At 44.0% G+C, this 25009-nt stretch overlaps 2 protein-coding genes across 3 annotated transcripts in view; both read right to left on the bottom strand.

Moving 5' to 3' along the window:
• Positions 1 to 5660, bottom strand: part of LOC114058449 (osteocalcin-like) — a 6997-nt gene extending 1337 nt beyond the window's left edge. The window contains exons 1-3 of the mRNA XM_027885819.1: positions 5508 to 5660; positions 3560 to 3595; positions 1679 to 1748 (exon numbers count right to left, since the gene is read on the bottom strand). Of these exons, the coding sequence (XP_027741620.1) occupies positions 1679 to 1748; positions 3560 to 3595; positions 5508 to 5574 (173 nt within the window). The 5' untranslated portion in view covers positions 5575 to 5660. The remainder of the gene's footprint in view (positions 1 to 1678; positions 1749 to 3559; positions 3596 to 5507) is intronic.
• A 2700-nt stretch (positions 5661 to 8360) lies between these two features.
• MGP (matrix Gla protein) lies at positions 8361 to 14629 on the bottom strand. Of its 2 annotated transcripts, XM_027885817.1 has the most exons (6): positions 14611 to 14629; positions 14435 to 14507; positions 11653 to 11801; positions 10834 to 10869; positions 9617 to 9692; positions 8361 to 8738 (listed from the first exon to the last, which is right to left on the bottom strand). In XM_027885817.1, the coding sequence occupies exons 3-6, from the start codon at positions 11711 to 11713 to the stop codon at positions 8600 to 8602; spliced, it is 312 nt and encodes a 103-aa protein (XP_027741618.1). In that variant the 5' UTR covers positions 11714 to 11801; positions 14435 to 14507; positions 14611 to 14629; the 3' UTR covers positions 8361 to 8599. The 2 variants fall into 2 exon arrangements, with proteins under 2 accessions (XP_027741618.1, XP_027741619.1); XM_027885818.1 differs by lacking the exons at positions 14435 to 14507; positions 14611 to 14629 and adding an exon at positions 12664 to 12682.
• Between the last annotated feature and the right edge of the window lie 10380 nt (positions 14630 to 25009).

The following is a 25009-nucleotide window of genomic DNA, read 5'->3' as shown; positions in this document are numbered from 1 at the left end:
TGGTCAGAGAGATAGTCACAGGGAGGATAATTTTCACAGCGCTCGTGCATCTGCTCCATTGGATTTTTATAATACTCGAAGTACCTGGAGTAGACAAAGACAGAGATACCATTCTGCAGATTCAGTCAATGCAGTTGGAGATGGTTCACGCACCTGATACTGACATGAAAGGAGTGATACTCCAGGGTGCCCCAACAGAGGATTGCTCATGCTGAGTTAAATATCTAGTTAAATATCTACTTACATATAACCAGGCTACTTGATCAATGTTGGGAAACAAACAAACAAACAAACAAACAAACAAGATATTGAACCCAACACAAAGCAATTGCTCTGGAAATTTCATCAGCAAAGGAGGCCACAAAAGCAGTTAGAGTCTGGGGGGTTTTTTGCCTTCAATCCCATTCCCCAGCTACGCAGATAAATTTTTTTGTTGTTAGTATTATTAATTTTATTACATATTTATTCTTTATTTCCTGCTTGCATTTATTTTTATTCAGTTTCTACTCACTTTCCCACTAGCCATTATTTTCCTTTAGCTTTATCACTTTTCTCTCATCATCCTCACTTCTGTTGTAGACAACAACACTAGCCCCACACAGCTAATTTTTTTTTTTTTCCCCCAGGATAAGCATGCCCAAATCTTTTAGTCTCAGCTCTGGATGCCCTTCTTAGGTCTTCTTCTAGGTTTGATTAATCTTTCCTGAAGACTGTACACAACATCACAGGAGTCTCACCACTACCTCATGAATTTTTACTTTATTTCTGTATTGTAAATACTCTGCTGCATGTTGTTGAATTCATATTTCTGGATCAACCTTATCTCATCATCAACTAATACACCAGGATGTCTGTCTACCCCTGTCCTTCCTAATAAATGCTTAGAGCAGAAGTTACTTTTACAATGCCCCACCTGTAAGGGGGTTGTCAGTACAGACAGTACAACTGCTGCTACTGAATTTCATCTTGATTTTAATCACTGCAGGTTTCACCATCAGCTCAGTCCTCTGCTACAATACCGTGATCCTTCCCTCTACAGATGGGGCCTCCCAGTCTTCTATTATCTAAAAACAACATTACCCTTCCAGTCCAAAGATGGATTGAATAAAAATCCCGTGTAGGCAGGAGAGTACGTTCACAACCCCTTCCAGGAAACATATGAAGAACACCCTTGCATTACTTCAAATTTTTCAAATAGCTAGTATTTCTCCAAATCTTTATCTCGGCACAAGTAGATGTATGATCTTCATCTTTAGAAAGAACAGCCACTCTGATCTATCCTCATTCCTGCAACAGAGCTGTGCTTCCTTTGCAGGAAGCCAGAGGCAATGACCAAGCTTCTGTGATTCTCGTTATCCTGGAAATTGGTTCTGATGACCCTGTAGGTTAGAGCAGCTTCTAACTTGTATACTTCTGTCCCCATTGCTAGCCCAGACAGTTAGGATTGTCTTTCTCCCTGGGAGGAATACTGGAGTCAAGCTATGAGCTCTCAGAATGGTATTAATGCAAAAATAACCATTTATCCATTACTGTATCCTACAACCTTTTTCCTCCAAAGCATGAAGGTAATAACATAGATGTACTACAAAATAATGCCTTTTCATGTCCTATTGCCTTCCCTCCCCCTCTTCCAAACAGGTCCAGAGTCCAGCGCTCAGCCCAACTCCTGAGTCATTACCGTTCATAGAGGCTGGATCTCTTCTGTCTCTTCACAAAGGCATTGGCAACTTCTTTTTTAATCTTGATGCCTACCAAGAGAGAGCACTGCAGGTTAGAGATCAGGGCCATGGTCTATGAAACACAGAGACCAGTCTAACCTCTGAAAATGGAAAGTCTACTCTCTTCACAAGCAGATGACTGTTACATAGCATTCTAATGGCCTGTTCATCTCTCCCCACCACACTATCCTTTCAAAGCCCAGCAGCTGGGCTCTCTCTTCACTGCAGCCTTCACATCTCCATGGAGCAAAGGCTTTTTCTGTTATAAACTCCATTCCCTTATCATACAGCATGATCTGAATCCACAGCAAATGTGCAGAAGGCATAAAATATGAATAAGGAGAAAAGAGAATGGCACCCTCTCTGCCTGGTCTGCTTAACTTCAGAGTCTTGGCTTTCTTTCTATATTGTGATTCAAGTGAGAGTGATATGGGATACCAACCACCAGACCTTAAATTGCTTCCAATAAGCCATAAGCAACAGGCAGTAACACCAATGCTCACATGTACAGGGTTCCATGAAAGGTAGAGAGTACAACATAGTGACAGTAAACATCACGCAGGGAGAAATACACCCAGGGAGAAATACACAAGATTCCAGTGTTCAGGACCTGGAGAACATGACAGATCTTTCAGCTAAAACAGGATTTGCTCCTGCTCTCCACTAACACGCCATTACTTGTTGCTTATTTGCTCCCTTGATTCGTGGTTGTGCAAACATTATGGTGCTTTGAAGCCCCCCACAAACTTGAGGCATTTCATTCCCCATCCCCATCCAGGGCTCAGCACAGCACAGCCTCGCTCCATGGAATCATCCCACACCAGCAGAGGTGTGCAGAAATGCTGGCACAGAAGCCGCACAGGCAGCTGCACACCAATACTCACTTCAGCATGGAAACCAGAATGTCAGTCATTGCTGTCACTGGGGGAAAGAAGATTCTAAGACCTCTGTCTGTGGGGAGATGGTGGAGTTTGTTCCTTCCCTCGTCATCATTAAGTGTTTGGCTGTTTCTCTTTGGAGGTGAGAGGTATGCCCTCTCTAGCAAGCTGAGGTTTAGTCTGGATCAAAATACTGACTACACAGAAACTGCCAATTAATGAGCTGTCAGAAACCACCACCTTTCCCTGAACACTCTTTACACTGCTTTTTTTTTTCTTTCCCAATCTGTGTTTGTATTGGCTCACTGGAAAAATACCAGCTTTCATGCTCCTCAGCAGCAATGTTATCCTTTAACGTGTGAGAAAGGAGAGTCAGGGGAGAACGAAAGGGATTTTCCATACAGATTTCTGCCAGGATCAGCTTGCTGCAAAAACTGTGAACACCCCAAGGTGTGCAAATCCCCATGTCCCAGGTGACGGACAAGAGGAACTGCAAATCCCTCATGTTGTGGGATTTGGCAGGGATGCCACAGTCCATTGCCATGGGCAGGTTCTGCTCCCTCAACAATCTGGGGACACAGCAGTCACTCTGGATAGGCCTCGAAAGCCAGCTCAGAGCAGGGTGATGGGCCATGCTGCTCCACCAACACAAACCTGTTTCACAGAGTGTAGATGCATCCAGCAGCTAACAAGCTGCAAGACTCATGTGATACCAGAGGATTGCTCAGGGATTGTGGAGATGCAGGCTATGGCACTAGCACACCCGGAGCAATGCTAGCCTGTAGGGACAGTGACCCCCCTCATGTCACCTGCTCAAGTGTGAAAGGTAGCCCCCCTATTTGCTGCACCTTGGGGACTGCAGCACTCGGGGAGCAAAAAGAAAACAGCTAGAGGGACTCAGCATGGTTCCTCTTCAGCCCTTGAACCTGTCAAAGGGGAGAAAGGAGGCAGTGCTATACTCACTGTCAGCGCTGAGAGATCCTGAAGGCTCTTTGGGATCTGGAAGACAGACAGACAGACAGAAAAGAGTCTGCTTGGGCTGATTTAGACTATCCTCCTCTGCTGTACTCTGTAACTGAAACATACCACTGACTAGCTGGGCCCAGCTCGCCCCACTTACCTAGAAGGTCTGTTTCTCCCAAAAGAGTTTTATTAACACCCACCATTTAGAGACAGACTTCACCAACACGGCAAAATTCGTCCATAATGTCTCAATTTGTTTAATTTCAACTTCCTCTGAGACAGGTTAAATGACACAACAAACATATAACCACTGTGAAAGGAGGAGAAAAACCTTACTCCTTCTCCCTTCCCACCCTTACTAAGAGTAGGGACAAGTAGAGCTAGGGGACCATTTGAACAACCCCCCCCCCAGTTTTGACAGAACATGAATACAGCTTAGTGTCTCCTCTCTCTTTGGAAGAGGTACATTTCCTCTGGAGGGAAATCACAAGCCATTGATAGGGAAGAGGAATAGATCCAAAAATTAGCAACATCTCTGTCCTCACAGCTTTCTGGCATGAGATTGAGGTACCTGGCCCACCAGCTCTCTCAAGAGCAATTTACACACAGTATTTCTGTATTCAATCCTGATCTTAATCTGTGGTGCCCCCTGCAAACGCAAGAAAAGCATCCTCTAAGAGCTCCTAACCTGGGCTCTCACACACTGCTCTATTTCACAATTTTTTTCTTCCACTGTTTCACCATACCTTTTTCCAACAGTATCAGTTCCACCCAAGCCACCAGGTATTTGGCACAACTGTATTTATTGGCACAAAGAGGAACTCCAGAGACAAAAAAACCCCCAAAACAAAAACAAAAAACCAAACCCACAGACAAACAAACAAAACCACAAAACAAGCAACCAAAAAAAAAACCCACACAGTAAAAAAAACCAAAAACAAAACAAAAATTTTGTGCGAAAAGTGCTATATGTAGTTCTATTTTTAAGCAATGTATGCACTCCTTTGATTTAAGATAAAATAAAATTAGGAGTTACTCCTAGGCCATTAAGCATTCTGGAATATAACAATGACAAAAAAAAAAAAGGCAGATATGTACTTGAGTGAAAAAGTAAGAAAGAGAAGGAAAACACTGATTAAAAAATATATTTGCCAGAATTGAATCATGACATATCAATGCCAAGGACTGAACAGAATTTAAATCAGAATGAGGTAATACAGAAAAAGACAGATCTCTCTCCTGATCAGTTGCATTTCTTGATGTAAAGGAAAGCACTCATTTTTCAGATCTTTCCCCTCTTCCCTCTCTCTTCATCAATTATTGAGCTGCCACTATATTACTATCTTTTCATCATGCAGTCACCATCACTAAATCACCTTCAAATGTGATGTGCTCATCTCAGTGGGACAACTCACTGTTTTTTAAACAGGAATAAGAAGGTGTATTTCCCTCCAATTCTCCACATCCTACATTTACCTGCAGGGGGAAGCTTGACTTGGTGCCTATCTCTGTGATCCTACAGCACTCCAGGACTGGCAAGGCACAAAATCCCTATCCCTGTGGCTGACACAATTCTGCCTGCAGCTCAACCCTCTTACTCAAAAGTGAGCATCCAGCATACCTTTGTCACTTCACCTAAACGATAAACTTGTTTAATTCTTAAACATCATAAAATGTTCAAGTTCTCTGCTGCAATTCAATAAGCAACTGAGGTGGGGGCTGAGTGGATGTTGACCAGTGGAAGAAAGTGTCTGGCAAAAGATGGGTCCCTCTGTTCCCAAGCCCTGTCTCATCCCTGACTATCTCTCTAGCAGAGATCTGAAGTTGTACAATGACTGGTGGTACATCTCCTCCCCACCAAAGCTGTCCCAGAGTAAAGGGAGGCTGGTGGCAAGTTGCAGGGTTGAGCAGTGATCCCAAGAGCCTTCCTGGGAAGATGTCCCCTTACCTTTCTCACAACAGCAGAGTGCTGCCACGGCCAGAGTCACGATCAGCAGTGCCAGCAGACTCCTCATGTCTTCTTTGGCTGTGCTAGTCTCCCTAACCTCAGAGCTTTCCTGGAGGTTACTGAAGTTCTCCGGGGCTTGCTTTTGGGCAGCAGTTTATATCCTGTGATTGCTTGGAAAGATCGGGGAACTGGATTGTGTTCCTGTGTCTGCACTCCAAAACAAACCCGTCCTTTGGGCCAGGGGATACTGGATCCTGGCAGTCATTTTGACATCCATCTCAGGACTCGAGGCATTTCCAGAAGATTTTATCAGAGGTTTCGAATGGGACTGTTGAAGAAAAACAACTGGATTTAAAAAAAAAAAAAAAAAAAAAAAAAAAGTAATCTTTCTTATAACTTCAAAGTTACTCAGTTATGTTAGAAAGGCAGGAGAGATGCCAGGCACACCCAGCGGTGACCCTTTTCCCCACCCCTCCTTGACTCATTCCCCTGAAGGTAAAGAAACATGTAAAACAGTTTGCATAGGGCAAACACAGTAGATTTTCAGACAGTTTCACAGTTTCACCGAAACCACTTTGCAGAGATGAGATTTTTACACTGTTGAGAACTTTGGAAGTTAGTTTGAAGGAGGCTCTTTCTTTTTTCTCGCTGGAAATCTTCCGAGTTTCAAAGCTTTATTTTGACTTTTCTTGTCTAAAAATGAAATAAAGATTGAGACTCTAAAAGTGTTTTATTCTTCGGGATTGCAGTGGTTAAAGTTGCTTGGTACATCAAGAGCTTTGTAGGGGCTCTCCTACAGCCTATCTATCAATGACCCCCAACAATCCCAAACCCACTATCCAAGTTCCCAAAGCCATGTCTCACAAACAGCACAGTACTCATAATCTTCCTCCACTTTCTATCCAGTCTTCCTCAGACCCATGTGCAGGGGATGTTTCCAAGGGTTACAGAAGTACAGTTTAAAAGGCTCCCAAGGACAGTCAGAGCCATTAGGGATTTTGCCAATTATTAGAAACAGTCTTTTATCTTAAAGAATTTTCAGGATGAAAAAAACCCAAAGTTAATTTCTCTACAGTCCAGGAAAGATGAATATATATATACTAACAACTTATAGCAGAAGTTGTTGTATATATATTATTACAGCAAAAGAGCAAGAGTTTAAAAATAAATAAATATCTAAAAATAATAGGTATTCTAGGAAAGTTGTGCTTCCAGATGAATACTTGAAATAAAATAAATAAATAAATATACAATTCTAGTAATTCAAATAGCTTTATTTGTCTTCTCAGTTTTTCCCAAGCTTTCTTACCAGCATGTAGTCTCTTAAAACTGTTCAATTATTGCTCACGCTAATGAAATCCCACAGAAATCACTGGTATTATTCATTATTTATACTGCTTAACAGGCGGTTGGAATCACAAGATATTTGTGGACACAGACCCAGCATTAGCCCTGTGCCTTCTGTTTTGGTGGTGTCAAAGTGTCAAGTCAAACCCAGACACTGCAGACTTGTTGATTTTAGGGTATGCAAGTTTGCTCTGGTTGGTGATCATAAGATTTACTTCCTTGGGAACATGCAGAGCAAGTGTGGGTGTGAATATACCTAATACAAACAGGGTTTTTTCCTTAAACTCATTTATCTCTCACTTTTTCCCTTGGACAAAACTTTAGCAACAGGCAGGATAGAGTTTCCTATCAGAAGTGTTTTCAATAAATAAATAAATCAATCACATTTCTTTCCAAAAGTTCAGTTTCAAAGCTGACAAAGCTTTGAAGTATATTTTGGAAGATGCATATTTCTAATATGCCAGGTAGATTTGGCTCTAGACTTAATTTCACAGATTAGTCAACAACTTAATACTTTATACTTCATAGCCTTTGATAGCACGCCATGAACCTTTCCCACTTCTATAATTTACAGGTGCCTGTGTGAGCCTGGAGGCATAAATGTTCAAACTATCTGTGCTGAGATGAGATAGATGTTATGTCTCCTACACACCACACACCAAGGAGCGTCCCAGCCGCTGTGGTTGCTGACCAGCCCAGAACAGTACTGACTTCTTGGGCACATCAGCACTGGTGCTGTCTGGCCTGGGGACAGGCTGTGCAAGGTGCCCCGGTGATGGCGGTGGTGACAACCCAACCGCAGTCATGCTCACTCCTCAGTGGTCCAGGAGGTGCTCAGCAACAGAGCCAACACATCTTGGTTTCAAATGATTTGTGGACAGTAAACCTAAATTGTTCTATGTAAACAAAATTGGACCTGACCCCAAAACCTGGGTTTCTTTTATTTGTTTGTTTGCCACCAAGACCCCTCTCCACCATTGGTTTCTGCAGTCTTCTAGTGCTGCCAGAATCATTCCAAGTGGAAGTAAGGGGTTTGAAAGGGGATTGCAAAAGGAAATATGAGTTAATACGAGTTAAGTCTGAACCACACACTCCTTTCTACAGGAGTACCTACCCTACATCATGACCTGATGGTAACTGGATAAACAAGAAGAAATTTAGAGGCTTTTTCTGTCACCAACTCTCACCCTGACTTTGGTTTTAAGATTGAATAGGTGCCTTCTAAATTTTGTTTCCCCAACTGATGAAAGATACAACAGATTTAATTTTCAAGAAGTGCCTTCTGAACACCACTGCATTATAAGATGTCTTAAGACTGGGAGCTGAGATTGGCCAGTGACCTCTGAAAGAAACAACTTGTAGACCCTGCAACAAAAACACTGTAGATCCTTTCAAATTCACATGATTGCAAGGTAGTAATTTTTTCCCCAGAATCTATGATAAACAAACTCAGCTTCTTCATGGAAAATTGCACACCCCCTTTAAAAATACTGTGACTCATGAGAAGATAGTATCAAACCAGCAATTTATTGTGTAGTAAACACCCACATCCTGAACTCTCTCTGATCTCTGCTACATCAGCTCAGCACTAATTAACACAGTGTAGGAATCCATGGCTACATGGGAGAGAAGCAGCAGGCAGGATAACATACAGGAACACAAGCAACTGAATATGTTTCAGAGCCATTGCATTTTTTGGGAGGATACCCTGGACTCCAGGCCCCAGGGCAGGGACAGATCATCCTTTACTTAGTCCTCCTCTTCCCAAAATAGTGCTTGTAAGCAGCAGCATAGCCATGGCGATAAGCGTACAGTTCACAAGGGTAGTAGTCCTCGCAGATCTCCCTCTGACGTTCATGGGAGGCCTTAGTACGCTCCCTGATCCTGTAAAAGTAGGAGAGATGAGGGGTAAGTGCTGTCATCTTAAATGTCTGCCTACAGCCCTTTCCTGTCCCACAACCCTGGCCTCCCAGGATTAAGGGTCCATCACCAGAGTCCATTATCCAGCTACAAAGATCTTGGCACACTGACTTCTGTGTTTACTACACCCAGGTGGTGATGTGACTACAGCAGGAATGTTTTGCCTCCTCAGGTAACCTTTTGTTTCAGGGCTAAGTAAGGTGGTAGAGAGAGGGGAATGGCTCCTGTCCCAGCCTGAGGAAGGGTCCTCCCTTTGCAGCCTACCTCAGTCTACTCCCTTCAGCTCTACCTCAGAACCATACATGGAACAAAGACCTAAAACACCCTGCAAAGGGGTAACCTGGTACACAGGAGGTTTGCTTTGATGCCTCGCTAAGAGATGACTTCTGTGCTTCAGTCCTTATTTTCACAAGCCTTGCATGACGCATGAAATTGCCTATATCCATATTTTACGGAGGAGGCAAGGAGGCCCTCGGATGGCCCTGTGATTTAGAAAAGGTCATGCAAGTTCTGCTTGAGATCTGAGGACTAGAACAAGATCTCAAACTGAGCTTTCTTTCCGATCATCCCACACTCATTCCCTCTCCTTCTGTTGGTGTTTCCTTTAGAAGAATCAATCAGTCTTCCTAGAACATGACATGCCCCCAAACCAAAGGACATGTTCTCTGTTATCTGAATTCTTGCTTCTCCCAGGATTGAGGACTTCAGGGATACCTCACATTGAGAGACGGACTGAGGCTTCTCAGGAGTCACCATGGCTGCCACCTTTGGTACCAGCCTGTGCTTAGCAAGGAGGAACCTCTCCCCACTCCCATCCTTAGTGTCCTTAGTACATAACATACCTCTCCTGAGTGATGGCTCCTAGTCTCGTGTCAGCTTGTATGAAGTCACTGGCCCTTCGCCTATTGATGAAGGGATCTGAGAAGGCAAGGAGTTATTCAGGATAGAGAGAGACACTTTTCCAATGCCATATTGCAACAAAAGCTAGCTTTCACCTTTATAACAGCCTCCTTGTCTGCCCTCCTATGCACAGTGAAACCCAGGACCTTTTAAATTCCCTCCTGTTACCCCTGCTGGCTCATGCACAGGCTCTCCCCGTGGTTGGTGCAGCCTGTATGGAAATGCACATACTGCTCTTGCTCTGCTGTTACTCAGGTCACCGAGGGGAATGCTACTGTGATTTTGCTGCCACAGCTCTTCTAAGTTGCACAGACTGTGGGAAATCTGTACACACTCAGAATTACAAGAATAGTGAAATTACAGGTAAAAACAGGAAGGGCCTGAGTAAGTCTCTCTGCCTTTAAGGTTAGGCAGTCACTGACCAGTCTGTGTGGTAGTTTTGGATTGAGTTACCAGAAGGTCCCTTCTGACCTTTTTGAGATATATGACAATCCCGTTGCAGAGTTCAGGAGCCTGTGGATATCTTTGATATTGGCTCCCACATGTGCCTTTGTGCTTCTAAATATCTGCTTTGTGAAGCCCTTCTTCTAGATGTTCAGGTTTTTTTAGTTTCGGTCCATCTCTCTAACCTCTCCAGGATATTACTTGTTGCAGAGTGAGACCACCCTTTCATGCTTTTTCTGTGACACACTCTTCCAGCAGGATCCCCCTACCCATACATCCCACCTGCTTCCAAGGTGCTTAGGGTAAGGTTCTCCTTGTTCTTGGGAGAGAACAAATTTTGTAACTGGCTTCTGCAGTGCCTCTTCCCGTACCCATACCAGAGCTTTTTGAGCCATGTCCTTTTCTAGTGTCAGTTAACCTGGTTTTGGTACATGCAACAGAGACCTAAGCTCTGTTTGCCAATTTTGTTTTCCAATTCACATTATATTCTATGCAAAATAGTGGTATCACCTTGTGCCGATATATGTGAAGTCCTTTTTTAAGATATATCTTTTTATCTCCCTTTTTATCCTGAAACTCCATCACCCAGTAAATTCCATTTCCTAGGGCTAAGTGGTTCTACCTGTTTAATCCCTACAGTAAAGTACAAGGAAATTATCTTGGACACATCTGTAGCACCCTTCAAACCCAAGAAAATAGTAAAGCAGTCTCTTACAATAATGCTCATGGGACTCCATACTCTCATGGGACTCTGGGGAAAGAAAGAGTAAAACATGTGGTAAGACACTGTATTGATAGGATTTGGTCTTTCACACTCTGCAGATCAATAGAACATACATACAAATCAGAGAAGCCAGGTTTTAAGGCACTGTTTAAAAGGAAGAGAAAGGGATCAGAGGTGTGACCTAGAATGTATTTGAGTTTAGTGTATTCAAGAGTTTAATATGGAGCCACGTAGTGTTTTAGTCAGGACTTCCAGACTTGTGCTTGGTCATCCAGTCTGATTCTTAAGAATGGTTCCTCACCTTCTGTTCCTGACACTACAGTGGGTATGATACATGTTTACCTTCAAAGCTTACATGTGTTCTTAAGGAATGGACTAGCACAGTGCAATGCACTTGACTCTTGGTTGAAGCAGCATATTAATTCCACCAGTACAGAACTGTGTGCCTCACAGGAAAATGGGGCTAACATTACAAAAGGAAAAAGGGAAATCTTCCTATTAACATGGAATACCTAAGAATAAATACTCTTACTGTAGTCCAGATAACAAAAGGACAGAAAGAGGAGCAGTCTGTGAGGTGAGCTGGAACAGGGAGGAAGGTGCTGAAGCATCCTGGACCACAAATCCCAGTGACTGGAGCTGATAGCTCTGGATTAGGAATAGGAGGATCTGACACAAGGGCAGGAAAGCAGACAAGAGATTAAGTTAAGAGAAAAGAAGACACAAGTTTACATTACAAATATCTGAACAGATCCAAAAGTGTCTGCAGGTTTGCAGTTATCATTCTACCTGGTAATAAAAGTCACCTACCGTAGCAAGTGGCAGCCATCACCAGGACAGCCAGAAATGTAAGGATGATGAGAGTGCGCATTGTGCCAGTGCAGGGAGGAATCTCTCACTGTCTTTCTTGCTGTGTTTTGCTTTCGTCCCACTGAGGGCAGCTGGAGATCCTGGGCTGACTGCAAAATTAGCAGTGGAATGTTTATTAAGAAAACATAGCTAGGAGGAGGCCTACAAAAGAGCCTGGGCAAGATGACGGCTAGCTGGTACACTCTCTATGGAGCCATTACAAAACATCCTCTATTAGCATATTGAATCAAGTTTTGGGAAGGAGGGGGCATGCCCCCTTCCTCTCCCAGTTCAGGGCTGGGGCCATAATCCAGAGACAAACATGTCGCGAACACTCCACACTCATGAAAGCTGGCCTGCTTTTGGAATTTCAGGGAAGGAATTTCAGGGACTGCCAGGGGTCCAAAGGCAGAGGTGTGTGTTGATCCCAAATGTAAATATTTGCCTTTCTAATTTTTCCTCAGGTCTGCCCTCACCATATTCTGTGTGGATACAACCAGCCCAAACTGTTTTGTTAGCTTTGCCTATGGAGACATGGAGACTGAGGCTTCCAACACTCCTGCCTCCCTCAGTCCCCCGCTCTCCAGTAGCTCATGCTGTGATGCCAGCCCACCAGTCATTAGAGGAGAAATACAGTCCTAGTGTGCCCCTTCCTTTCTCCTACTGGTTCCAGGAGTAACAAGCAGCAACCTAAATAAATCCCTTCTGCCAGAGGGATCATCATTTTTGCTTTAAGATGACACCCATATCTCTCTCTCGGAAGGCTCTCTCTGCAGTACTGACCCTACACTCCATTTCCAGCCCAAGGAAGAACATCTTGGTGGAGGCAGAGGTAACCATATCTCTCAGAGCTGATGTCTGTCTGGTCTAGCACTAGCAGTCCTTGCCCCACCAGGCGCCAACATCAGATGTCAATGCAAGGCTTTTCAGCTGGGACAAATCTCCAAGGCCAGCAGCCTCTGGGAGCATTACCTTGCCTTTTAGCACCTAAAAGAGTTTGTCTGGGACCAATATCCAGGACAGCAGAGATGGACAAAATATTGAGTGTTCCACTCTCCAGCTCTGTGGAAAAGTAGAAAGGAGTGAAGGAAGAAAGAAGGAATTACAGAGATGGTCATCCCTGCTGGGTGAAAAGCAAAGAGGAGTAGTTTGCTAGAGGAAAGGTAGGGAGGGAAAGTGGGTACCCAGTGCCTGCCAGTCCTCCCATAATGGCAGTGGTAGGGCTGGAACCCTGCACACTGCCTGGGGATGGGCCTAGGGCACAGGAACCATTCCCAAGTGCGATCCAAGCTGTGATGACCCCCCGTTTTGTCCACCTATATATGCAGGCATCAGGATCTCTCACTGTCAGGGTACAGAGTGAATGCACTCTGGGTGCAGGCCATTCTCCCCAAACCACTGTGGTGTTGTCACTGCTGTTACATTTAGAGGCCAATCCGTGAAACCACACTGCAGGTAACACAGCCAAGAACTACAGGGTCAGGTAGCCAGAGCCTAACCCTTCACCAGTGAGGAATGACACTTCAGTGGAAGAAGATTACTGTTTTAATCTTACTAAATTAAGATTTACAATTTAGCCTTTCAATGCCAAACTCACGGCCCTTCCTGAAGCCTCTGGTTTCTGGGAGAGAAACTGAGAAGGGTCTTCAACTTCAGATCAAAGACATAGAATTGCTTTTCTTCCCCATTATCCCATCCCATGCGGAGAGCAACTCAGTTCTGAGCCATCAATGCTTAGCCTGAAATGAGGAGGAAAACTAGGGAAAAAACCATAAGTCTGCTATAGACAAAAGGTCAGAAGGGAACTAAAGCATTTATGCTACCCTTCCATGCCCTGCCACTCCAGTCTTTTTAAGGAAAATCTCTGCCCTGTGATTGTTTTCATTCCTTAGGTCTCATTGTTTTGGACTTAGCGTTGAATGTGGATTTTATAGGTTTCCCAAGTGTCTTGTAAAGGAGCTGCTAAGAAAAGGAGATTTGAGGGAGAGACTGGAGAGGGACCCCGGTGGGAAAACAGTGGGGCACAGAGAGGGAGATGCTGGGAGTACTTTGGAATGAAGGTGAGGCTGCACAGTGGGAAACTCCAACATGCTTTCCAGCCAAACCCTCTTTATTTATCTTTACTCAAGGCAGAGCTCTCTGCTCTCTAGAAGACTCCGTTCACATTTCAGAGGATGCTGATCCCAGAATGCCTCAAGCATACCCTGTCATCAACCACAGGAGAGAGCCACAAACACCACTTTAACCCAAATGTTTAATTTTTCACCACAGAGCCAATACATTTTTCAAGGGTGAACATGCCAGCTACGCAGCCCTATACCAACAGATCTCCTTCGGAGAATGCTTTCTCTTGCAAAAGTACATCTCCTTTATACTCCCCTTGCACTCCATACTTCCCCAGCACACATCTCCCCTCCCCAGCAACAGTGGACTGCCCCAGAGGTAACATACCATGCAGTACAGTGAGCCCAATCCCTCTGCTTTCTAGAAGCATCCACCGGTCAGAAATACAGAAGGGAGCTAAGACGAATCACCTGCGCATGCCAGGGAAATCTCCACAGTCCCAAAAATAAAGAGGGGACCAAAAAAGCAGCCCTGATCTGTCTACTGCTGGAGTAGAGACTCACAACATTATGCACATGCCTTAGCAACCACTTCTAACATTTTGCAGCTGTGAAGCACCAGCAAGGCAATAATAACAAGCAGCTGTCCAGTAAAAGCAAGGCGGTCCCTGCATACTCACTAAGGTGTTGCTTCCCTGCCAGCCTGCAGCTGTTGTCTGACGGTGCAGCTCTTCTGGTGTCCTGAACCCTGGACTGAAGACAAGGGACCTTTTATTTATTAGCATTGATCAGTGACTCCTCCCCTCTCCCACTCTTGATCCACCCCCAAGGGTACCACCTTCTCCATCAGAAATACCTTCTGCTCACAGCCAGGAAACCAACAACCTCAAGGAACTGAGCCACGAGGGGAGACAGCCAGAGCAGACACCAGGGGCTAGTGGGGGCACAGCCACATCCAGGTTGCCTTTCTTTGCCTAGGAGCAGTGAGTGGACAGAGATCTGAGAACAAGCTCCAGTCTCCCTTTGCTGCGAGGCCATCCCTCTTCCCCCCCTGTGCTCTAACTCAAGCCATGCTGTAATCAGGTCACCTGGTCTTCCACAGGGAACAGGAAGCCGGAAGCCTTCTCCCATCTCTTCATGCTGCTTTTACAACTGTCTGATCCCCTCTCTTAGTGGCAGGCTAAAGTCAGACTGAAAACTCATATAACAAAGGTGTCTGCTTTTGGAGGCGGCTCTGAAACCCCCCAAAGTGACAAAACCTTATGAGTTGGCCTACACAAACTTAACCCCTGAGATACACCCTCTCAGTTCACACCAGGCCCATAACATTGCTGGACAACCCAGGACATGCACTTGTTGGAAAGGGCTACTGGGCTTCTGGTCCTGTCTGCGCTGCCTAGAACATAGTGTATGTAGAGCACACAGGCACCACACTGGGATGCTGAACCTGTGCAAGTAGCAACCTGCTGCAGTGCTCCCTCCCTCAGCAGAAATCCATGCCTGGTGCATGATTAGCAAAGGTGCTGGCGGGTCCAGTCCCTAAGTAAGGGTAGTCACAGACTGAGGAACTGAGCTCAGCAGAGGTGCGGTCATAGAATCACAGTATGGTTTGGGTTGGAAGGGACTTTAGAGATCATCTAGTTCCAACTCCCCTGCCATGGGCAGGGACACCTTCCACTAGCCCAGGTTGTTCAAAGCCCCATCCAGACAGCACCTGCTCTTTGGGTATTTACAACTTCTCTGGGCAACATCTTTCAGCATCTCTCCACCCTCACAGTAAAGAATTCCTTTGTAATATCTAATGGAGGGGATGACCAGCTGCAGAATTAGTGCTTTGAAAGAAATTCCATCATATTATTCATTAATTAAACAGCTGGTGATTGTGGCTTGTCTGGTCCAGAAAAAAATCAAGCGTAACCTGATGGCAATCTCAGTTGCAAAATGAAAATAATAGCATATGCGTGGAATGAAAGAACCTCGAAATGTTTGGACAGAGAACAGTGACAGGCTCCTGTACAAGGGTTGTATCTTTAGCTCCTACCATACTCTATGAGTTTTGGGAAAGTTCAGACTTATCTGTTGCAAAAAGTAACCATATTACTCGTGTCCTTGTACAGGCAGCAGTCGGTCCTCAGAGCCTGAGAACATCAACCTTGAACTGTTTTCAAGGTACAGGGCACTTGGTCATGAACCACTTCTGAAAAGCAGAGCAAACAGGAGGACAATTCTTGCCCTCATCTACCACTCTGCAGGTCATCTGAATATTCAGCCCTGACATGCTGCACCCTGAAAGAGATCAGGACTCAGAAGATCTGGTCACCCTCATCTACTTAGGTAGTAGCAAACCTTTGGCTCTGGTGCCATCTGACAAACTCTTATTTAAGTTGGAGAAAATGGGCATTAAATCCAAAACTGTGAGATGGTAAGGAACCAGACAAATGGGGTGGAAGCTTAAGCAGTGAAAAAGAGAAATGTTGAGAAATTACTAATTTGATTTCTCTTGGGACTAGTTTCACTGAATCCTTCTGTATGGCTCAAGTCACCTTTGTTCATGGAAGAATAATTCCAGTGGGAAGTGCTAATAGATGAGGACTAACAAGACAAGGTGATTTGCGCTCACACCCAAAATGACAGACCGTAGCCTATGGGAAGCACCAAGCCTCTCCACCTCTGCATTGTCCGCAAGGCTTTTCCAGCAGGACAGCGAACTAGCAATTATGTTCTGTTTCCAGTACCCCTCCAGGGACTGTTTCACAGTCCACAGCTCTCATGATTAGGATAAATCTCATTTCCAACCTCTGTGTCTTTAGGGCCATGATCCATATCTATGTGTCCCTCACCTAGTACCCAGCTCATGCTAGGAAGGCTTCAGCAGAGTTGCTGAGCACTACAGTAAGGGGAAAAAACCCTATCAGCTCTGCAACAGAGCAGGGTTCCAAACCTAGGTTGCCTGGAGTATCAATTAACTGGACTCACCAATCTGGACAGCCCTTTTCAAGCTTGCTCCTGTGTTTCAGGATGGAAGTTAGTCAGCAACCACATGGTCTATGGCTTAGGAAGAGATTTCTCAATATGACAAACAAGTGCTTTTTAGAACAACTAGTTCTACAGCACATGAGAAAACAAGATTTTATTTTTACTTTTTCGTTTAGTCCTAAGTAATACCTTGGAACTGATCCAAGAGGCAAGTATAATTGAGCCATTAAGTAAGAGTGTCCAAGTATCCACAATCTAATTAAAGTCAACAACCTCATGGAATAAATCGTGCTGAAAACTAGCATACTGACACTAAGCTTTAGAAAGAGAGATGTTTTTTAAACACAGAAGCTAGTCAAAAGACTATAATATAAAAATAAACAGAACACATTTCAGGCATTTAAAGAACTTGATATACATATCTGAATGTGTGTTAGTTCTGGCAGCAAACTTACTCAGCTACCCAAAATTAACCCTAAAACTAGTTCAAATGCTAGTTCAACCTGGGAAAGACACATTTCAAAAACAGATTTAAAAATTTCCAAAGGTTAAAAGAAAGGGGAAGCACATAAACAGGATAGTTTCACAGCAGTCAAACATTATTTGCAAAATAACTGAAATGATTAGTTTCCATTTCCTTGGTGGGATGGGGAGAAGAGAGTAATTTCATAACAGGTAAGTGCTGGGGATGGGGAAAAAAGTTAATTTTTATAAAAAGTAAGTGCTGGGGGTTTTCCTCAAAAATATTTAAACACATATATTTGAAATCTGTCTTGACCTTTCCCCTGAGAAAATTTTTGCCTCCAGCATTACAACTTTTTGCAAAAATAAAAGTTTCCAATGTGAAAATACGCATTGGTTCTAACAAAGTGAATCCATGTGTAGTCTTAGGAGTGCTGTAAAAACTACCATCTAAGCTTACAGATAGTGTCAGTCTCCTGTGGGTGGGGAAGGTTCCCATACCAGCTCACAGCTATTTTCTTTCCTGCTTCCTCCAATATTTTGGGCTAGGGTGCACTTTAGAAGCTCCCCTTTCCATCTTATGTAATGACTTCCAGGGACTTTCTCCTGCTCATGGATGTGGAGCACACCTGCAGCCTGAAGGGTGTCACTCAGGGCTCTGGGACAACTGGTCACTCAGGACCCCCCTGTCAAGGAGCAGAACTTAAAATAAATACCATAAATAGGCCCAGATCCTTCCTCCCTGAAGAAAGGCTGAGGGTGAGAGGACAATTCTTCTTCCACCTGCACTGGCCTACAGATTTTGGTCCTGTCTCCACATTAGTAATGATCATAAAAAGAAATTTACAGTTGGCGAGCTGTCAGGTTTGGCTGGTTGGTTGGTTGGTAAACTGGGGACTTGTTTGGCCACTGTATTATGTTGGTGGTGGCAAATGTTTCATCTACTGAAATTCAGAGGTTAGTATCCAGACACAACCTCACAGCCGTAGTCTGTGCAGTTGTGATCCTCGAAGTTACTCCTTGTAATCTATCAGACTTCCAAAAGAAGCCAAATATTGTAGAAAAGTCACAGTCTGGGTATGAATGCAGGAGTATTTGGAGTCAGCAGTACAGTCTAATGGAAGCTCATTGCTCTCCATTTCAGCTTGCTGCAAAAGAGTGGCTGAAGCCTTCAACTCCGATACTCAGCACCCTCCATGGGATGTCACCGAGTTACTTTAAAGACTGACTATCTCTGTTTGGCCAGGACTTCCCAGAACAGCTGTGTTTGGCTGAAACAATGAAAAAAGATTACTGGTAATAGGAAGTTCATGAGCATAGAAGACTAAAATTTCATAGAAGCCAGACCAAGGTTATTCAGTTCACTGAATAAAGTAACCAAAACATTAAGGACTAAGAGCTAACTCTGCTGCTTCCTCTGGCTTCACCCACACCCACCCACACATGTTCACATACACTGATCAGCATATTTCTCTTTTGGTCTGGAAAGGAAGGAAGACACAGGATAATGTTAATATTATTTGGACGTTGAAAACATTGGCAGAGGCTCTTGTGTAGGGCTTAAATAACCCATCTAAGTAACTAGAATTGCTTATATTTCAGGTACCCCATGAAAAACCTAGCAAGCAAAAAGTTCACACTTTGTATAAACAGAGCATGCTTCTGGGTTGTACTCTTATGGGAAAGGGGAGCAGAAATCTTTCTTCCTTTTCCATTCTCATTTCCTTTGCTTCACCACATGAACACAAAAATGTCCTGACCTGATTCATTCTTTGGGATCAGATGAGATTTACCCGCCTTATTTCCTGTACAGACATGCAGAGAGATAAGAAAGCAGCTGAGGTTTCACTCTTCTTATCCATCTGGTAAATAAAAAAAATAACAATAATGCCTCTTTTTTTTCAACACAAACTTTGATAGCATCTAAGATCCCAAATCTGCCTGCCCTTGTGAAGCCAAGATTGGACTGAAACATTTGTGTTTTGTCTGTCTTGAATGCAGGATGCCACTGAAATATTTACAAGCATCCCTCTAGTATTATATATGTTTATTTCTTCTATCTCGAGTTCAGTATCTAAAGGATCATAAATTTTGTCTCTAGTAAGTAAATAACTTTTTCTGTGACACATCAAGCCCCTGGTCTTGGCCTCTGTTGTCAATATCTGATAGAGTACAAAGGAATGCTAGGGGGTGGGGGGAAATGCACAACACCCAGCTAATTGTGAAATGCTGTTTGTGGCAAGAAGAAAGACATTCTTATTTCTTGAAGCATTAAATCTGACTACTCTTATCCTCCCATGCATAACTACAAATGATATTAACATTACTAACATAACAATGTAGTCAAACCATTCAACTTGATAACCTTCCTTAGCAATGAATTTCACACACTAATTATATGCTCTTTGGATATGTACTTATTGTTTGTTTGTATTAAACTTGACAACTGATTATTTTTATCTAGAAATTTTGTGTTCTCATTAAGCAGGAAAGAATTTTAAAAAGAGAAGGAAAGATAAAAGGAACTCAAGAAGCATTCGGACAACGCTTTCAGGCACATGGTGTGATTCCTCTGGTGTCCTGTGCAGGGCCAGGAGTTGGACTTGATGATCCTGATGAGTCCTTTCCAGCTCAGTATATTCTATGATTCTATGATAAATCAGATCTTTTAGATTAGTTTTTCCGTCTTCCTAAAATGGCACTGGACTCCAGAATTCACAACTTTGCCAGGGATCTTTGTCATTAGTGATCATAAACTCCTTTAAATTATAAAGGAAATAATAAAAAAATATAAATGGAGAACAAAGAAGAGTTCTGGGTGTGGAAGCACTAGGAAGGAAGGCATAAGAAGGGATATAACAAAAGCACATATTGATAGTACCTGGATTAGCAGATCACTAAAATCCCAGCAGAGCTCTTTCCATTTTGTCTCACTGGTTTTTTAGCCAGGCAGTGGGAGGAAATGCAGGACAAATGTACAAGAAAAAGAGTAAGACTCTAGTGCTGCTAGCATGAGGTGATGCTTTTGGATTCAACATTCTCCTTCACTTGCTTGGTCAAAGCTGGTTTGGAACTGCTCTGCTGAAATTACCTTTTTTCTCCACATTCATGATAAAGGATTTCATGTTAAGACTCAATACAGGTGCCAAAAATTACATAAAAATACAGAATCCTAGAAGCTGTATAGAGCTTCTTCCACAGTAGAATCTGTTTTTAAAGATTCTTGCCAACAAAGACACTTTTGTCCTTCCTGGGTTATAACTAATGTTTTCCTCTGTTCCAGTAATAGGATCTGCTTACAATACTTCCTGGCACCAACCAGATTGTATTTTTGGGGATTTCTCTTCTCACTGTCTCCCACCTACATCCATGCCTGCACTGGAAAATGTTATTGTACATTTATCAGCAAAATACACTGCATGAGTCAGATGTTGGGTACACAACCCTGCTGGCTGGCTAAGCCTAAGATTAATGACAATGTTGTTTAATACCATACATTTTCATACAGCAGAAAATGAATAAGAATCTCTGCTGTGCATCTATTATATACCAAACGTCTGTACACATCTGTAGAACACATCCTCCCTTATGTTACTTGGCCAACCATCTATCTGTCACTTCAGCTCTTTGAGATAGGCGTCTTCTTTCTTGATGCTCATTTCACTAGTGAACTGGAGGAGAAACTAGTGAACCTGCTGGAGGACCCAGTAGATAAAACAGCAGTACTGCACAATAAATAAAACATATTCACTAGCTCCTAAAAAGACTCTTGTCAATTTTGAGACCTGAAACGAACAGCCAACTCCAGTAAGGACTCCAGTAAGTCATTTCTTTAGAGTCACCTGGCACCTCATTAGGAGTAAGGTCCTGTGCGTGCAAAGTGCTGTACAAGCCCCAGAAGGGAGACGTGTGGTTACATACCTGTCCTCATCCCTCCATAGGAGAAGAGGCCTGTCTGGCAAGAACTACTTCCTCAGCCAAGGACCCTCTTATCACTGCTTGGCCTTCCCAAGCCTGGGGCTTGGTGCTGACAGATGATACACAGGTGTCCCAAGTTCACTCTGTTTTTCAGCCCCTGGAGCTCTTCTGTATTATCTGATCTCTCCTTAGCCCAGAATGATGCCATCATTCTAATGATGATCTGTGGTTGACCCCATCCACTATTGCAGGCACTGGATTGCTAAACAGAAATCTGCTGTCATTATAACTAATCTGGGGAGATCTTGAGTTAGCAAGAACATAATAATTTATCTCAGTGGGTTTACACTTTCGTAGAGGGACGCCATAAGTAAAACAGCAGAAGTGTTACAAGGAGTGTGTACTGCCACTAAAGAGAGATCTGCAAGGCTGGGGCGACAGCTGAGGGCTTGGCTGTAGCTCCTTCTCTCTTGCCTGACCAGGAGCACCCAAAATCTCAGATCAGGCTTCTATCTCCTCCATGCAACACACAGCACTGCAGCACAAAGCTGATCTGAAGTTGCTTCTGAGAAAAAGGTTCCTGCTGTCTTGCTGCTGAGGTTGTTTCCTGCCCATCCCTGTCTGCCTGGTGGTTGCTGTCCTTTATTCTTGCAATCTGCTGAATTCTGTGAGTTCCCTGAAAAGTTCCTGGGCCCCAGGAAGGGTTTCTTCTGCACTTCTATCCTGAAGCTACTCTTTGGGTGACACAAAACCCCACTCCCCAAGCTGATGTCCAACAATTGCAGTGAAGTGCCTAAGGAGATCAGGGAAAAGGGCACAGGGACTTTCTTGACAGCCACCACACTGGTATGACCTCTGTAAGCTAACTCATACATTTATGTCTGAACTGCACTTGATTTCAGCAGGCTTTGATTTTGGGGGGTAATTTAAGCTGCTAAATAGGAATAAAATAACAAAATACACTTGCAGGCCTGAACAGGTAGCAGAAGACACAGATTTCAGTTAAGCTATATCTAAATCCCCATATCAAGCTCTCCAAGGTATCAGAGGGAAAGGAACTGTATGCAGGACACTGAGGACTGGAAGCAGCATCAGAACCAGCTAAGGCCAGCTGCATTCCCAGGGTGGAAGAAAGAAGAACAGCCCCAGAAGTACCTTGTGTTTACAGCAAATCCAAAAGTAGGTGAACCTCCAGTTCAGCAGCTCTAGGCAAGGCAAAGATGCTAATTCCAGCCACAGGGACCAGCTCACTCACACCAGCCTCCAGAAAGATGTGACCATGACCTGCCTTCAGTTGTAGGATGTGATAGGGGCCTGCCCCCTCCGTCACACTGCATGACCCATCACCACTCACTTGAGCACTCCACTTGGCCAGTGGGACACACTATGACAGCAGCCCCATCCCATTCTCCAGGCTTTCTGTCCCCTTCACCACAGATATGGCACTGCCACCTCCCAAGTGCTCCAGGCCCTGCTTGGCCCTGGGGAAGAGCCTGCAGGAGGGTGCCATGGCCAGGAAAGCTTCACAGAGAGGCGTCCCAGCTGCTGGGGAGAGGGGCAGGGGGAACATGCACAACAAAGCTCAAATGAGAGAACAAAGCAGTTACCAATAGCAGCTGCATAACCAGTGAAGAAGCAAACTGAGGTCTTGATTCCCTGGGTCCCATTTCAGGACCCTAGTGTCTCCATTTTCCATTCGGGAGCATTTTAGGACAGATAACCTTGCCTTTCCTCCCAACCCTCTCCTTCTTGCTCTCACTGGGAGCTTTTGCTGCTTTTGTCAGTGACCTGGGAATGGGTTCCCTGGGAATTGGCTAAGTGGGTGGTGGGGCTGGGGGAAAAGCAGAGGGGGATGGTGCTTGTCCAGAAACAGACTCTCCTCCCACACATGTCGCCCATCTGTGGCATGTCTGTCGGTCACAGAGAAATTCACAGAGACAGATTTAATATATTAAATATAAATAAAGCAGCGCCAAGCCTTTGGCTGATCATCATGGCTAGAAATAGAAGCCAGCTACTTCAGGGGCTTTGGCTTTGCATGCTCGATGGATTCCCAGCATAAGGACAGATGTTCAGATGAACCTATCCCAAATCAAAGTAAACAATCCTACATGAATTTTCAAGAAGGGGCACTGAAGTGATCTGGAGAACACCAGTGCCATTCAAGGCAACCGGTAAGGAGCAAGGAGCAGCTCCCAAGCAGCTCATCCTGGGTGGGTTAAGGTCCCAGCAAGGATGTGAGGGCATGTTATGACAAAGACTACAGTACCCCTTGCATAACAAAGCTAATGATGCGGATTTTGAGATTTTCCCCCTCTGCCCAACACCTAGTCTAACAAAACCAGTAGTGCCTTAATACCTTAGAGACCACTGCCCTGCTGTGGGTGTGTCTGATCATTTGAAAGTGGGGGCAGGACAAGCAGACACACAAAGCACCTCATTTACATAGGAACAACCACAGAAATAATCCCACCCTATCTTGTAAAATGCTGGTAGAGCAGTTTCTCAAGTTTGAAATGTCCTGGATACAGTTATCTTTATTATTAAAAGAAGGGGTTTATGGTCCTAGATCAAAAGGCCAGGCTTGCCAAGAAGGACTCCTCTGAAATACCAGTTTCAAGATTCAGAAGGTGAACAGGGCCCCTAAGGCAAGGCAGTTAATCCATTTGCTTGTGTTGCTGAAGTCTTGCTTCATCACCACTCTGATGGAGAGTGCCTGGTGGGTTCTCTGTATTCCCTTTGCATGGGATTTTTGTTCTTTTTAAAAAGGAGTGCCTGGGGCAGGTGCAATGTGACATCCCCTGGGAGCACCAGCTTGGGACATAGCTGCCTACAGAGCATGGGATGGGGAAAAAGAGAAATAAAATCACACCAAGGTCAGAGAGCCCTGTCACTTGCACAGAGACAGGGAGCCAGCAGGGGGGAGGAGGGTGCACTTACAGCCAGCCCTACCCTGGAGATTGAGAGGGGACATGTGGAGTATCGTGTACCATTGAGAGTCTCCAAGCTATTGATGAGAAATCAAGACAGAAAGAAGACACCCTGGTTTGGGATACTGCAGACAAGCCTAATGGGATGATTCTTAGATCCCCTTATTCCTGCCTGCTCCTCTGTGGGAGTGGTGTTTCTTTGCAGAGTGCCTTGTGTCCCTGTGCGGTGGCCGTGAGTTATCAGGTCACAGCAGAGACACCAAAGATGTGCTGTTTCCATGCTAGGGACCTGCCAGATGGAAGCAGTTGGAAGAGACATTAACTGTGGCAGCATCTGGATTCCTGAAGGACAGAATGGGTCTGTGAGAAGAAGACTAACAAACATTTAAAGAGAGTTAATCATTTGATATAAGCATTACTACTTCAGTTGTAGCATGAGAAATAGCCTTTCACTTTAACAGTACCTTCCTTTCTGCTACTGTCTTGCCAAGACTAAAACGTACCAAGCAAAGGCTCATCCACATTTTTCTCTTGCCTGCTATAGATGTGTCTTGATTACGCAAAGATATCTTCTTAATATCTTCGTAATAAAATATTTTAAATAGAATAATATTCAAATATTTGCTAATTATTTAAAATAATATTAAAACATTTACCACGCAAATCCATCTACCTAATATCTGCCTAACATAATATTTTCTTTATTGCTAGGACCTCAACAGAGGAGAAAACCTGAAAATGTTGCTATAAGATGGGGTCTGAAATCCAGAATGCCCAGGGATCCAAGAAAGCATTATAACTGCTTTGGGAAAGCCACATGGAAAGGAAGCACATTCACCATCAGCCCCCAAAAGATTAGGCCAGTTTGTCCAGGAGGACAGGTCTCACTGGCAAGCTTCAGCTGTGCCAAACTGGAGCAAGCAAACAAGGCAGCCTTTGATACATGGTAAAAGACTGCCATTTCAACTT

The sequence above is a fragment of the Empidonax traillii genome, unplaced genomic scaffold (genome assembly GCF_003031625.1).
Source record: "Empidonax traillii isolate 1590-97213 ecotype Southwest subspecies unplaced genomic scaffold, ASM303162v1 scaffold172:size1107868, whole genome shotgun sequence".
In the NCBI taxonomy this organism is placed as follows: Eukaryota; Metazoa; Chordata; class Aves; order Passeriformes; family Tyrannidae; genus Empidonax; species Empidonax traillii.
This window is presented reverse-complemented; position numbering and strand designations above follow the sequence as displayed.